Source organism: Dromiciops gliroides, chromosome 1, assembly GCF_019393635.1.
Source record: "Dromiciops gliroides isolate mDroGli1 chromosome 1, mDroGli1.pri, whole genome shotgun sequence".
Classification (NCBI taxonomy): Eukaryota; Metazoa; Chordata; class Mammalia; order Microbiotheria; family Microbiotheriidae; genus Dromiciops; species Dromiciops gliroides.
The window spans coordinates 628,853,870-628,869,861 of NC_057861.1; the positions used below are offsets into that span (position 1 = coordinate 628,853,870).

The 15,992-nt window shown below is 39.5% G+C and overlaps 1 protein-coding gene across 1 annotated transcript in view; it reads right to left on the reverse strand.

The window, feature by feature from the left end:
• TEKT4 (tektin 4) overlaps window positions 1-15,992 on the reverse strand; it is a 44,618-nt gene that overhangs the window by 14,755 nt on the left and 13,871 nt on the right. The window contains exons 2-3 of the mRNA XM_043978270.1: window positions 7,157-7,227; window positions 2,862-3,005 (exon numbers count right to left, since the gene is read on the reverse strand). Coding sequence (XP_043834205.1) covers window positions 2,862-3,005; window positions 7,157-7,227 — 215 coding nt within the window. The remainder of the gene's footprint in view (window positions 1-2,861; window positions 3,006-7,156; window positions 7,228-15,992) is intronic.

Here is a 15,992-nt window from a genome sequence, read left to right on the forward strand (position 1 = left end):
AGATTCTCTGAGAGTCACAAGAGAATGCCATCTGTGAATCATGGGAGTTCATCCACGGAGGCCAAGGGCAAGAGATATAGCAACATTCTACCCAAAGTAGCAGTGACCTAAGGAGACATCAGGAGACCTGAGTTCTAGACATTTACTAGCTGGAGAGATGGGGCAAATGACTTTCCTTCTGCAATCTAGTTCCCCTCCTTTATAGTCTGTTATTTAGTCAATGAGCATTGTTAAACATGTCCTATATGCCAGGCTTTGTGCTACACACTGGACATACAAAGGAAGGCAGAAGACAGTCCCTGTACTCAGGGAGCTCACAGCCTAAGAAGGGGAAAAATACACAAACAACTCTGTACAAACAAGATGTATCCAGGATAAGCTGGAGATTGAGCAGGACCAGAAAAGGCTTCTCAGGAGAAATGGGATTTTAGATGGGACTAGAAGGGAAACCAGGAGGCAGGGGCGAGGGAGGAAAGCATCCCAGGCAGGGGGAATGAAATGCCCAGAGTTGGGAAATAGAATGTCTTGTGTGAGGAAGCCAGTGTTACTGGAGAGTGGCATATGTGGCAGGGAGCAAGGTATATGAAGACCAGAAAAGGAGCAAAAGGCCAGGTTGTGAAAGGCTTTGCATCTGATTCAACAAATATTTAGAAAGCCCAGACCATTTTAGGTACTTTTCAAGGTTAAATGAGGGAGACGGGTTTGTCGGGTTCTTTCCCAGCATGAGAAATCTCCTTGAGTACAACCTTTATTAGATGTCAGAGCTTAGCCAATACCTTCAGCTCTACAAACCTCAGTTTGCTCATCTGTGAATAATCTTTGTCGTCTTTATCTCACAAAGTTATTGAGAAGAAAGACATTTGTAAACCTTTGAGCTCCGTGGAAATGTGAATGAGGATGGTCTATGATATGTGGGCGTTTCCCTTTTGTGGGCCTTTCTTTTAAGTTCCTGGGGTGTTACCAAGGGAAACCTTCTTCACTCCATCCATGTGCTACCCTTTCAAAAGATACTCACTAACGTCTAATTTGTACAGTTTCCTGTGCTTGGTACCTGAGAGGCTGGGGTGAGGTAGAGTACAATAGTGAAGAGGAGATGGGATCTCTTTCCTCAGGGATCTCATGAAGTCTAATAGGATGTAAGGCACAGACCTGCATCACTACAATATAATTTTATTGTACGGTACAGTTAAGATTAGTACAATTTTTAGAAGCTAAATACAGTTCTGAGAATTACAAGATCTTTAAAGGAAGATCATCTTTTTTGTTTGTTTGTTTTTGTCTTTATCTTTTGTATCCTCAACACCTAACAGGGTGCCATATCTGTGGTGGGCCCTTAATAAGTGATTATTGAATTGAGCTGTAGCATGAGACATAGGGGGAAAATGCCAAAGGAGAAGTTAACAAAAAAAAGTGGCCAAGGCATTCACAGTTAGGAGAGGGTACTTTTTTTTTGGCAGTGAATATCTGGGAAAGCTTTCTGGAGGAGGCTGTGCCTCATCTGGACCTTGAAAGAAGGGTTGGCCTTAAAGAATTGGAAATTGAGGGGGTGCCCATCAATTGAGGAATGGTTGAACAAGTTGTGGTATGTGAATATAATGGAATACTATTGTTCTGTAAGAAATGATGAGCAGGAGGATTTCAGAGAAACCTGGAAAGACTTACATGAATTGATTCTGAATGAAGTGAGCAGAACCAGGAGAACATTGTACACAATAACATCAGCATTGTCTAATGGCCAATTGAGATGGACTTAGCTTTTCTTAGCAATACAATGATCCACAACAGTTCCAAAAGACTTATGATGGAAATGCTCTCCACATCCAGAGAACGAACTATGGAGTCTGAATGCAGATTAAAGCATACTATTTTCACTTTAGGGGGGTGTTATAATTTTTCCCTTTTGTTCTGTTACTTTTTTACAACATGATTAATATGGAAATATGTTTAACATAATTGCATAACATATCAGATTGCTTGCCATCTTGGGAAGGGGAGAAGGGGGAGAGAAATATGTGGAACTGAAAATCTTATTAAAAATGTTGAAAACTATCTTTACATGTAAATAAAATACTATTTACAAAAAAAAAAAAAAGAAAGAAGAAGAAGAAAGGTTGGCCTTCAATAGACTGAGATGAGGAGGCAAATACATTCCAGGCACAAGGAAAACATGAGCAAGGGAACTTGTGGAGGAAAGTATGTGATGTGAGCTATAGACAGTGAGCTAGTTTGGCTAGAAGTTCAAGGAAGTAGTGTGCAATGAGTGTGGGAAGCTGAGCTTGGAGCCAGAATGTTGAGGACCTTGTATCCAGACTTGAGAGCATTGCCTTTATAAAGGAGACACAGTTAGTGTTTCATAAATGCCTTTTTTCAGATTTTTGAGTGTCTGTGTTGGGAGGAGTATTATGATAAGATCTCGGGTTTAGAAAGATTAATCTGATCATGGAATGGATGTGAGAATGATAGGCATATAGGAGGCATTTAAAAAATGATGTGAGGAGAGGATGAGTCTTTTGACTGGGTGGATGGTGAAGGGGTAGTGGAATTTGAAAGAGGATGCATACTTACTCTTACCCTGTCACACATTCAATATGGATTAATCATTCCATTTAAAATCAATGTTATGTAAATGTCTAGATTATCAGGTGTACTCACTCCAACATAAGCTTAAGAATCCATTCCAGAGCTAAATGGAACTCAATGAAAGGTTATACTAGGTACTTTTCCACTCTACTAACCTGAATAAGAAGTGTAGCTATGCAAGTTATTTCTCCCCCCTCCCCAACTTCTGCCACTGTGCCTGATATATTAGAATTCACAGAAAATGATGATCCTGAGTGTCGCATACACAAAGGGATCCTGACCTCTCTTCAAACGTGGATGAGTGAGGGTGGAACCGAATGTTGGTGCTTTGGTTTGTGTAACGGGCACACATCTCATCAATATTGTAGGTCTCAACCTTGTCTGACCAGTCCATTTCACAGATTTCCTTGTGCTCTCTGTTCAGCCTAAAAGGAAAGGAGGAGGAACATTGATGAAAATAAATGCAAATGTACCAAAATTTAAAATGATCACATAGAAGCCAAAAGGGAAAAGCCCCAAAGATCCTCATCCCAGTATAGTGAAGGAAATGCTGAACTTGGAATATTGAACTTATGTCTGGGTTTCAAGACCTGGCTCTGGAAATTACTGTAGGACATTGCGTAACTTCCTTCTTCTCTCTGGTGTTTTAATTTCTGCATTTATAAAATAATGAGGTTGAATTAGATAGTTTTGAAAAAACCCTCCAGCTCAGACAGCCTGTATTCTATTTCAAAACTCTCTCGTGGGTCTATTGCTTTGCTATTCTGTGAATCTCTGAATGACAGGCAGAGGGCAAAGGAGAACCCATCACTATTAGTACTTCACCAGCCCAAGATATCCTGTGGCTCATTGATAATAAGAAACCAGGGCCCGGTGTTACCTACAGCTACTCATATATCAGTGTGCAGGCTTGGGTGAGTTGCCTTACTTTTCTGGCCCTTCTGCTTCTACTTAATGGGTTGTTAGGGTGGTCAAGAAAATGATTCCACTCCAAATCAGCTAATTAGGCAGCTAATATAGCCACATCCCATATGGCTTCCTTAATGTGTAACTTTCTTGATCTCTGTTCCCTAAAGCAAATAGGCACTACCCACTCACTACCTCAGCTTCTAAACCCAGAGAAGACTGAAGTTTGTCTTCAGTGACATCCTATCCTCAGTATCCTGGGCACTTCTTCCCCCAGGGTCCTCGTATTCTCTATTTTTCTTTTCCATCACCCAAACTTGTTTTTAGACATTTCATTTACCCATAGGTGACAGAGACCAAGACAACTTAAAGCTATGGGATAGCATGAGACAAATGAGCTGTAAGTCAGGAGAATTAAATGTATGACCTTAGACATTTGATTTGGGAACCTTAGTTTTCCCATCTGTCTTTCTGTGACATACTTAACAGGGATAAAGGGTCATAGATTTGTATGGTGTTAGAACTGAAACGGATCTGGGAGATAACCTAGTCCCAAACTGCTCATTTTACGGATGAGAGGCCCACAAAAGCTAAGGCATGTGGCAAAGATCTAATGAGATAATGTAACTGAAATTGGTTTCATATTCAAAACGGTTAGATGGGGGCTTATAGCTGTTTAGGTAGAATGGAGAGATGGGTACCAACCAGCAAGTTGGAAGGGTTCCTTTTTAAATAAAGAGGCATCCCTCCGTCCACTTCCAACCTCTGTCCCCTTCCCAGTCATACCATGTGAACAAATGATGATGCTACCTGAGTGGAAGGCCTTCCGGGCTTCCACATTCCAGCCCTCAGGAAATGTACCTCCTTGGACAGAAAGGACAATGAAACTTCTGAAGTGTCTTGGTGTGATTTGGGCAGTGTGGGCTTTGACTTTACCTGGAAACATTATTTTTGTTTTTGTGGTTGTTCTTATCTCCAGGGTAGATATTCCCTCAAATAAATCAGAACGCATCCTCTCAATATAGAGAAACATCATGATTTCCTGTAGCCAAATTGTTCACCACCTTAGTGATGAATTTCCTTGTACTTTGTACTTTGCCAGGAAGATCCTTGGAGAATGGGCACACAGCCTGTTGCTGACCCATTCTATTTTTTCAATTTTTCAATTTTTTAAAATTAATTTTTAATTTTTTTTTGCTAACCCATTCTTAAAACCTTTCTTTCCTGGTAGAAGCTTGCACTATAGCAACATGGCCTTTGAGAATTCAGGACTACCACCACACCTAACATAAGAGACTTTTATTAAAGGCATACAATACTAGATTAGAAAATCACATAGGGACAGGTTCAAAATGCTACCCATGGGCCAAAGGTAAGATGAGGAATTCTTTCAACTGGGGCAAAATGAGTTGAGGGGGTGGCAATGATACAGAAGCCATACTGATCCATGGACAGAGAAAAGAGATCGTTTCCTTCCTTTCCTCCACCAACCTGCTCTGGCTCATTACCCTGACTCCATCACCCAGAGTGCATCTTGCCTCATAACATCATAGTATTTTTTGTTTGTTTGGTGTTTTTTTTTGTGGGGCAATGGGGGTTAAGTGACTTGTCCAAGGTCACACAGCTAGTAACTGTCAAGTGTCTGAGGCCGGATTTGAACTCAGGTACTCCTGAATCCAGGGCTGGTGCTTTATCCACTGCGCCACCTAGCTGCCCCCAACATCATAGTTTTAGGAACCAGAAGGAACCTTAAAAGACTTCTAGTCAAATAATCACAGAATTTCAGAGCTAGAAAGGGTCAGTACCCATCTATTCCAACCCTTCATTTTACATATGAGGAAATTGAGGTTTCATTGAGGTTAGTTAAGTGACTTGCCCGATGTCACACAGGTATTAAGTATTAGAGGTAAATTTGAACCAAGGTCTTCTAGACTCTTAAGTCTAACACTACACTAAGAGAATCATAACTCTGATGGAGGGCCATGTGACTCAAAGCCTAGGAAAGTGATCTCTGGACCATATGCCAGCAACTGACAGTCCTGCTGTAGTTACAATTCTAAGCCATGAACTCTGGAATCCTAGATCTAGATAAGAGATCAAGAGAGGTGATCTGTTCTACTGTTCTAATTCCAGGTATGGCAATAAACAATTATGTAGTTTGGGGAAGAATATGGCATATGGAAAAAAATGGCACTTAAGTGCAACCTAAGTGCACCTAGCTCTCCTGACTATTTACCAGCTGTGTGACCCTTACTTAAATCAGCTAATCCCTCTGAGTCTGATTCCTTATCTATGAGTATCAATAACAATACATGTTATTATCTACTTGATAGGTACCAAAAAGAACCTAGTAACTTGGAAGTACCATATAAATGTGAATTATTAATATTAATGTAATTATTCTTTCATCAGTGAATATACAGTTCAGCTCCTGTCACTGGGTGTGGCTGAACAAAGGCTGGATGGAGGCCACCTGTCTGGGAGACTGTAAAAGAGATTCCTACTCAGGGTTAAGAGTTCAGACTAGATGGCCTCCGAGGGAGTCTTTCAGTTTTGAGATCCTGGGATTCCAGGAAAATATTGGTCATGTGAACCTGAACATTCCAGAGAGAAGTCTAGTTCATGTTGTCCACCAGGTGGCAATGTCAACCAAGAAATGAAAAGACTATGCTTCCTCCTTGACATACTGGGTTTGCTTCAAATCTCAATGAATGTGCATATAATGTGTGCATGGCAATGTCTGCATATTGAAACATGCATATCAGTGTCATATGTACTATGTGACTACACGTGTTGTGTGTGTCATGTGTCTTACATAGTAATATGAGTTATATATGTGCATATCATATACAGGTGATATTGTAGGTCTATGTCCATTTGGGAGAAAAGCATTCCACAAGAGGAAAACCATTGGATTTGAAATTAGTCCTGACTCTGTTGTGACTTACTAGCACTAGTACCTTCCTCTCTCTCTAAGCTCTAGTTTTCTCATCTGTAAAATGGAAAAAATCATTTTTTTTTTTACCGATAGGAACCTGGAATTTAAATTTGGAACAAACCTTAGAAATCTAGTCAAACCACCTCATTTTATAAATAAGGAGACAAGCCTAGAGAACATAACTTTCCCAAGATTACAATCTTAGTAAGAAGCAGGTTTTGAATCCAGGTCCTCAGGTTGTTACAAAATACTTCATGCAAAACTCCAAAGTTCTATGACTACTACACTAGGGAGGGTACTGGCAATCCACTAAGAACACCATGCTTTTGTTCTATCTGGCACTGTAACCACCCCAATTCTGAATTTCCTGTGGGTATTCTGTACTCCCATCCACTGATAAACAACCAGCTCCATATCCCCCAAATACCCTTTACATTTAACCTGGTTTTTTTAAACATTTCCTCCATAACCTTCTTAAGTCTAGATAATCAACCAAACTATACATCATGCCCTTATTTGTACCTATTTCTGAAATGTAAAGGCTTGCACTGAAAATTTAACAACCGACTCTTGGATCTGGTACCAACTGGCTCCAATACAAAACATCCTATTGATGATTCATGCATGACATATATCTGTTTTGAGGAAAAGTTAATAAAACGCCAAGTGACCCAAGGCTGCTTCTAAGGAACTGGTCAGTAATACAAGGATGTTGGAAAGAAGGTGCCTTACCTTATCTGATTAATGGCTTGCATTATAGTTCTTTTCAGGAGTTCTTGAATATTTCGGATGAGTTCAGCTTCCTGAGTTTAAAAAACAACAAGAATGATAAAACAGTACTACAATCCTGCCTGATCCCAGGCTTCTGGTTTTTATAAACTGCAATATTTATATTGGATCTTAGAGATTGTTGGGGCAGGCAGGTGACAAAATGGATAGAGCACCTGGCTTTGAATCAGGAGAACTCATCTTCACAAGTTCAAATCCAGCCTCATACACTTACTAGTTCTGTGAAACCTTGACAAATCGCTTACCCATATTTACCTCAGTTTCTTCTTCTGGAAAGTGAGCTGGGGAAGGAAATGGCAAACCACTCCAGTATCTCTGCCAAGAAAACCTCAAATGGAATCATGGAGAGTTGGACACAACTGAACAACAAATAGAAGCTACCTAATCCACTCCCCTCATTTTACACGCAAGAAAATCAGAAGCCCAAACAAGAATCAGGGACTTGTTGAAGGTCACACATGAAGTAAGTAGTAGAGGCAACACTCAAAACCAGGTTCTCTGGCTCCAAATCCATTATCTTTCTACAACTTACACCTATCTTGGATGCCATTTGGAAAATGGGGGAAGGGGGACAAACATATAGGACCACATCCTGTGAAGTACTCTATCCTCTGTATTAGACATCATTTCCCTCCCTTTCAAAGGAATGATGTCAAGAAAATCACTTCTAAGATTTGAAATTGAATATCTTGAGATGATTAAACCATAATTAAAATTCAAAGCAATTCAATAGGCACTGATCAGCAAATTGAGCCATAAATGATCAGTTTGTTAAACATGTCAGAGGAAAATGGAGGCTTTAAATAAGCCCATTCTTCTTTCATCATTAATAATGTACCATCTGTCTGGCATTATCCAAAGATCAATTGTCATTATCATTATGTTTATGATGCTATTATTTTGTACATCAGTGTCACTCATCTCTGCTCCTCTATTTAGTCTCCTGATTTGTGTTTTTAAAAAGAGGAGAGAATCCATCCTACTAGGAATCAACATCGGGTGCTGCACAATTATAAAGAGATGTGGCTCCAGAACTTGGAGTCAAATATTTGAGTTCAAGCTCCAGTTTTTCTGCTAACTTTCTCTGTGTCCTCGGGCAGATCCTTTCCTTTGAGTGTCAATTTCTCAACTGTAGAATAGTAATAATAAGCTTTGCCCCATAGGAAATGAATTCTTAAACAAACAAGGGGTAAAGACAATTACAAAAGATATTAAAAATTATTTTGGTTACATGAAATTAGAAAGCTTCTGTACAAACAAAATTAATATGTCTAGGATAAGAAGGGAATTGCTCACCTGGTAAAAATATTTTGTATCAAATATTTCTGATGAGGGTTTGGTATCCAAGATATGTAGTCGTCATTGTTGTTCAGTCAGTTTCAGTCATATCTGACTCTTCATGCTGTTATTTCCTTCTCCAGCTCATTTTACAGATAAGGTAATCAAGGCAAACAGGGTTAAGTGACTTGCCCAGGGTCACACAGATAGTAAGTGCCTGAGGCTAGATTTGAACTCATGAAGTCTCCCTGACTCAGAGTCCCAGCACTCTATCCACAGTGCCACCTAGCTGCCCAAGATATACAGAAAACTGACAAAAATAAATATAACCAAAACACCAATACAGAAGTAGTCAAGGGATGTTAACAGACAATTCTCAAAAGAAATGCAAACTATCAGCAACCATATCTGAATAACTAATAAGAGAAATGCAAATTGAAAGAACCCTAAAGTTTACTTCCTATACTAAGATTTGGCAAAGATGACAAAATATGGGAACAGTGAATGTTGGAGGGCTTTAGAAAGATAGGCACACTAATGTGTTGTTGATTAAGGTCTGAATGAATAGAACATTCTGGAGAGTAATTTGGAATTATGCAAAGTATCTAAAATATCCATATGGTTTGATCCATAGATATTATTGCTAGGTACATACCATAGACCACTTTTTGTGGTAGTAATTAATGTGAATCAAGGTGTTTACCAGTTATTTGAGGAATGGCTAAATGATAGCAATAATAAACCAGAGAACAATTGAAAATGGATGTTGAAAAATTAGAACAAATTTGAACCCCCAAAGAAAAGAGGAAAAGAAACCTCTCCCTATTCCTTTTCAAAGGTGGTAGGTCTTTGGGCATGGAACATTGCATTTAATATTAGAATTTTGATATATTGATTGGCTTTTTTGATATTATTTCCCTCTTTTTTTAGAATCTTGTTACAGGTGATGGCTTTTTGGGAAGGGGGATACAGGGGAAAGTGATGACAAACAAAATATATCTATCAAAATATTTTTAAAATGTGAAAGAAAATTATCTGTCTCGCAGGGTTATTGGGCAGAAAGTGTTTTGTAAATGTTAAAACTTATATAAATGTGAGCTGCTCTTTGCTTTTAGATATTTTTGTTAGCAAAAATTGAGGGAGCTGTCCCATTCTAGGCAGCTAGGTGGTGCAATCGATAGAGCTAATATTTGTAAAAGTACTTTGCAAAACTAAAGGCATTATATACATTGTAGTTACTATTATAATTGTACTAAATGCTTTTATCAGACTCTGTCTCATACCAATGTCAGGGGGATGAATGACTGAGTATGTCAAATGAATCCCAAACTTTGAACCAGCCACTCTTCTCTAGGAATGGGAACTAAGAGCATGTTCACCTGATGCAATTCAGATTAGTAGTAAGAGTCTGGAGCTGAGTTCATAGCTTCAGTGTTTGGTTTCCTACACTGGTATCTGCGGTGTTTATGGGCTTAGCAATCACGTAAGGCAAATATCTTTCACATCACAATGGTGATAAAAGGGGCAAAGATCTAAGACTGATACCATGGATGCTCCTCATGTTATTACATGCTATTTCCCCTCAACCAATCTCTCCCTTACAAGCACTCCTCCACCTCACATCATCATGTCCTTTGCTTCTCATCCAAAACTCCTTATCACCTTTATTCTGCCTACATCAATGCAATTCTCTTCATCTGTCATCATTCATTATTGAACAGTAGCCTAACTTCTCTGGCTTTCAGTTTTCTGCTTTGAAAAATGCAGAAGTTAAATATCACATAATCATAGCATTCTTTGCCATCTAAATCCTGTGATTCTATGATCCCCACTTCAATGAATCAGTTAACAAGCATTTATGAGCATCTTCAATGGGTCAGGCACTGTATTATGCACTGGGGATACAAATACAAGTGTGTTCTTGTCCACTCAGCCTGATAGTAGTAGAACAGGTTGAAGCAACAAGGACAACAAAGGAAGCATAACCCCCAAAATGGGGATTTTAAAGTTAAATTAGTGAAAAGAGGAAGATCAACATAAGCACAAGCCTGCTGGTTGGGGTGGAAAAGACAATGATAACTGAAAGCAGTCAGAACACAGAAGTACAGAATTACTCAACTCTTATTTTTCTTGTTTGTTTTTTTTCTGCTAAGAATATACCTTGAATGAGGAAAAAATAATAAGACCTAATGGAAGGGGGATTAAAACACAAGATTAGATAGGGGACATAGTAAGGGTGTTTTGAGCTGTCATTAGTGGAGTCTGAGTCACTAACCCCAAGTGAACTATATCCTAGGGTGCTGAAAATATGGCAGATGCATTCCCTGAACCCCATCAGTGATCTTTAAAGGATTGTGGAAAACAGGAGACAAGCACAGGTCTGGAGAAGGTAGAATGTCATCCCAGATTTCATAAAAGGAAACATATTATATAGGCTCAGTGATCTTGGCTTGGATTCCTGGCAAAATTCTAGAATCCATTATTGAAGAGATAAGTTAGTAAACATCCAGAAAAGAAAGCAGTGTTCCCATCAAGAACTGGTCATGCTAGAATAATCTCATTTCCTTTCTTTTCTTTTTTTTTTTCTTGTCTTGTCTTTTTTTTTTTTTTTTTTTTTGGCTATGTAGTTGTTTAGGAGCCAGAGAAGCAATTGAGAAAGTCTTAATACTATCCTTGTGGAAAGAATGGCTGGATCCAAAGAACAATTGTTATTGGTTTGATAACAATTTCAAAAACTGTCTTTTCAGTCTGACCTGAAGATCTGTCCTTGGTTCTGCGCTGTTAAACACTTCTCATCAGTGACTTAGATAAAAGCTTAAAAGATATACTTATCAAACTTGCTGAGAGAGTTGGCTATGATATTGAATCAAACATGATTATGCCAAGATAGCTCATTAGGCTAAATCTAAAAAAGTTAAAGTGAGGAACAGCTTAACGTAAAGTCCTACCTTTGGGTGCAAAACCAACTCAATACAAGATGGGAGAGCTCTGGCTAGATAGCAATGCATCTGAAAGGAATCTGGGGTTGTTGCAGGATCAATATAAGCCATCAGTTTGATATGGCAGCTAAGAAAGTTAATGTTCTTAGACTGCATAAGGGAACTTTAGTGGTTATGATAGGGACACATTTAATAGTCTCTCTGTGCTCTGGTTAGACCACACTAGAGCTTTGGGCTCTTTTGGGGGTATCACATTTTGGATGCAATCCAACTTGTTCTCAAGCCATCAGAGGAGGGCCATCAGAATGGTGAAAGGCCATAAGATCTTAAAGATCAACTGAAGGAATTAGGGGTGTTTAGAGTGGAGAAGAGAAGGCTTCAAGGAGGAGAACTAAATAGGTAGATTGAGAATTTATAAAATGCTTACTATGCATCAGTCTCTGTGTTAAACGTTGGGGATGCAAGCAAATGACTTAGTCTCTGCCCTCAAGTGACATTCTAATCCAGAAAGACAATGCTTGAAGGGGAGGAGGCAAAGGTGGGAAGTATTTCTCAGTGGCATGTACCCCAGAAACATATGGCAAAACTAACTTGTTTGGACTTACAAATCCATGGATGGAGTCCAGATGGTTGGGGGAGAATAACATGGCTGGCCTGAGCCAGTATAAGTGATATTATAGCTCTCTTCAGGTATCTGAAGGGCTCTAAAGTGAAAGAGACTGATTCTACTTGGTCCCAGAAGACAAACGTAGGAAAAATGGATGGAAGCTATAGATAGGCAGATTAAAGCCAGATATAAGGACATTTTCTTACAATTAGAGCCACTTAGAAGTGTAATAGATTGCCTCAGGAGACAGAAGGTCCTCCCTCACATGCAAAAGCTGCCTGGTCACTTGTCAGGCATGTTTTGTTCAAATCCAGTTTGGATTAGCTGCCCTTTGAAGTGGCTTCCAAGTATGAAATTCTTTGATGCGGTGAAACTCACAGAAGGAGCATAGTGTAAAGACAAGCATAATGGCTCTGTAGTCAAGGGACATAGGCTTTTATTTCTGGTTCCATGGTGTGGTATAATGGATGGACATGATGAATGAGGAGTCAGGAAGACCTGGCTTCAAATCCTGCTTCAAACACTAGCTATGTTTCTAAACCTCAGTTTCTTCATCTATAAAATGGGGATAATAGCATATGCCTTACAGGGTCACAAGAATTAAATGCATATAAAGAACTTGGCAAAAATTAAAGCACTGATATAAATGCCAATTATTATTATTATTATTAGTTGTCATCATCATTTGCTTGCTGCATAGTCTGTATCTTGTCACCACCTTCCTGGGCCTCAGCTTCTTTCTTAGAGTAGGCAGCATATCCCAGCACATAAAGTATGACAGGCTTGTGGATTTTTTTAAAAGGAGAATGGGAAAGAGAAGATGACAAAGGACTAGGAGCCATCTCATAGTAGTGCTCCCACCCTGACTTCTTGGGCCATCTCCTTTAGAGGGGACAATGATAGCAAGCAGTAGAGACCTTTCCCTTGGAGAAAGTCCAACTGGTTTTAGTCAAAGGCGGTGATACTGGCCTGAGGTGTGGGCCTGCCCTCATCTGCTGCCCATCTGCTCAAACCATGCTCTGCAATAGAGACTCTCAGAGTGTTTCCATTTCTACATATGCATCAACGGAAGGTCTGACTTCCAGGACTTCATATGTGTCCATTGTTGGGGGGGATACCCTTTTTATTCAGCTTCTGTGTGGGAGCAACTGAAAACTGCACTTCTGGCTCACCTCCAGGCTGGGAGACAAGAGAGGGAAGGATGGATATTGGCCCTGAAATACTTTCTTGGAAGGAGCTGGGCATGAGGATCGAATGTAATGTATCATCTGGGTCTCTGAGATTTTGCTGAATAACGGTTCCCCCTTGGCTTTACCTTTGATATTTTTCTTCCTTTTAGAGATTCTGAGGGCTGAGACCTGAGGTATTTTTTTCCACATAGGTAACTTTTGGTGAGGAATTCCCTCTACCAGTGCAGACCAACATCTCATCTGCAGCTGAGTGCTCTCAGGCAACCTTTGATTTATTCTGATTAAATGCTGAGTTAGAGGTGAATCAATGAAGCATACAACTGGGAATGGGAAGGATGGCTTATGTAAAATTGGGCTGTAATCTGAGCTGTGATCTGATTGGGTAAATCCACCCACTAAATCCATAGATCAAGCAGCTCTTGATTGTCCTTTGTGCCTGCCATAGACTCTTTTTTTTTTTTTTTGTGGGGCAATGAGGGTTAAGTGACTTGCCTAGGGTCACACAGCTAGTAAGTATCAAGTGTCTAAGGCCAGATTTGAATTCAAGTACCCCTGAATCCAGGGCCAGTACTTTATCTACTGTGCCACCTAGCTGCTCCTCCTGTCATACACTCTTGGAAACCCATGGACCCCTTCTCAGAATAATATTCTGAATGCGTTGAATAAAATAATAGGGTTACAAAGGAAAATAATTATATTGAAATAAAAATGTATTTGTTCCCATTCAAGTTGTCAGCAGAACCCAGGTTAAGAACCTCGGCTTTAGATTAAGGAGACAAACATTAGCACCCAAAAAGTGCAAAGCTAATGATAGAGAGTTAGACAGCTCTCTGAGAGTAGGAGAGACTTTAAGACCTGTCCTTTGCTTTTATGCTGAATGGTTCCCCATGGAGTGTCATGTAAGCTATTCCTTGAAAGTCCTGTTGGTGCTTCCTACAGAATAGAATCAGATGCATGAACAGGATGATAAGAACCAGGGGTGTGCAAACAAATGTTTAACAATGAACTCTCAAAAAATTATACATGAGTATTTTACAGTTTAATCTGAATGAACATTTTTCCATCACTTTTTGTTAACAATCAACTTTCTAGAGAAACAAAAAAAAATCAATTCCTCATTTGTAGCATTTATTACTTTCTGAGATGGAAATGCTCACATTGAAAATTTAATAATCATGGGGCAGCTAGATGGCACAGTGGTTAAAGCACTGGCCCTGGATTCAGGAGTACCTGAGTTCAGGTCCAGCCTCAGACACTTGACACTTGCTGGCTGTGTGACCCTGGGCAAGTCACTTAACCCCCACTGCCTGCAAAAAAAAAAAAGAAAAGAAAAAGAAAATTTAATAATCATGTCTCAAAAGTCAGTATGAGCTGACTGACTCCAGTACACCTGTGGCTGCAGAGCAATTAGTATTCTAGCCACAGTAAAAAGCCAGTGACAGTCACCCATTTTCCCTATGCCCACTGGAGAATGTGGGATTTCCCTGGTAAAAAAGAAATTCCTTCCCCTAATTTAATGGAGATATTGTAGGATTGACCAAGGAAAAGAAAAGAAACCCAAAACTAAACATAAAAAAAGAAGAAAAAACAAAACTAAACAAAAATGCCCTTTAAGTTTAGGGTAATGGATAGATGTCCTAACAACAAGAGCAATCAAAAATAGGCGTGTGTCATTGCAGAGGAGTGAGCTCCTTATCACTAGAAATGTCCAAGCTGAGGCTGCATGACAAACTTTACAGGATGTTTCTGAAGAGGCAGCATAGTATCATAGAAAAAGCACTGGCCTTAGAATCAATTATAGGATATAAGTTTAAAAAGGCCTGATACATATTAAATGTTTTGCTGATAATAACCCTCTAGGCCTTAGTTTCTTTCTTTCTTTTTGTTTTCTCTCTCTCTTCTTCTTTTTGCGGGACAATGAGGTTTAAATGACTTGCCCAAGGTCACACAGCTAGTAAGTGTCAAGTGTCTGAAGTCAGATTTGAACTCAGGTCCTTTTATCCACTTTATTCACTGTGACACCTAGTTGCCCCCTTAGTTTCTTTATCTACAAAATGGGAATAATACTTGTTTTACCTACCTCATAGGGCTATTGTGAGAAAAGTGATCTCTAAACCTCAGAGTACTGTAAAATCAGATACAGAACAGGAAAGGACTTGGGATATAGTCAGAGCCAGCTCAGAAAGGCTCTCAGAGAACCGATTGTTAAACTTTTAGTGTTGAGTGTTTTCACCTCAGAAATGGGAAAACTACAAAACAAGGCTGGATTTATAGTTTTGTTGACTGTCTGGATTTAAGAAAGTGATAGAGAAAATATTTGCCGATTAAATGTAAAAATGTTTCCTGCAATTTGGAGAGCCGGTTGTTAAACCTTTACCAGCATATTCCTGGGTATCAGGCACTTGGAGATTAGTCTAGGAAGAGCAGGTTTGGAATTGGACTGTTTAAGCTAATTCTTCTTATTTCATTCTAAGCTATTTCTTTCAGGTTGTAGCCCGAGGAGTACCTTTTAGTACTCCCTCCAACCCCTGCCCATGCACCTGTGGCAGGTGCTAAGTCCAGGAGCAGTTTTCTTGGTTAAGTGGCCAGTGATTCTACTGTGTCTTTACATTAGGGCCCTCTGGGGTCTTGGGGAGGTATGCAATGCCACTTCCTTTGAGGTGGGAACTATAGCAAGTCTTTCCTAACCACTTCAGGGGCTGCCATTGGAAGCACATAAAATACCTACCTTGTTTATGTAAGGGTAAGGGAAACCATTTTCAGCC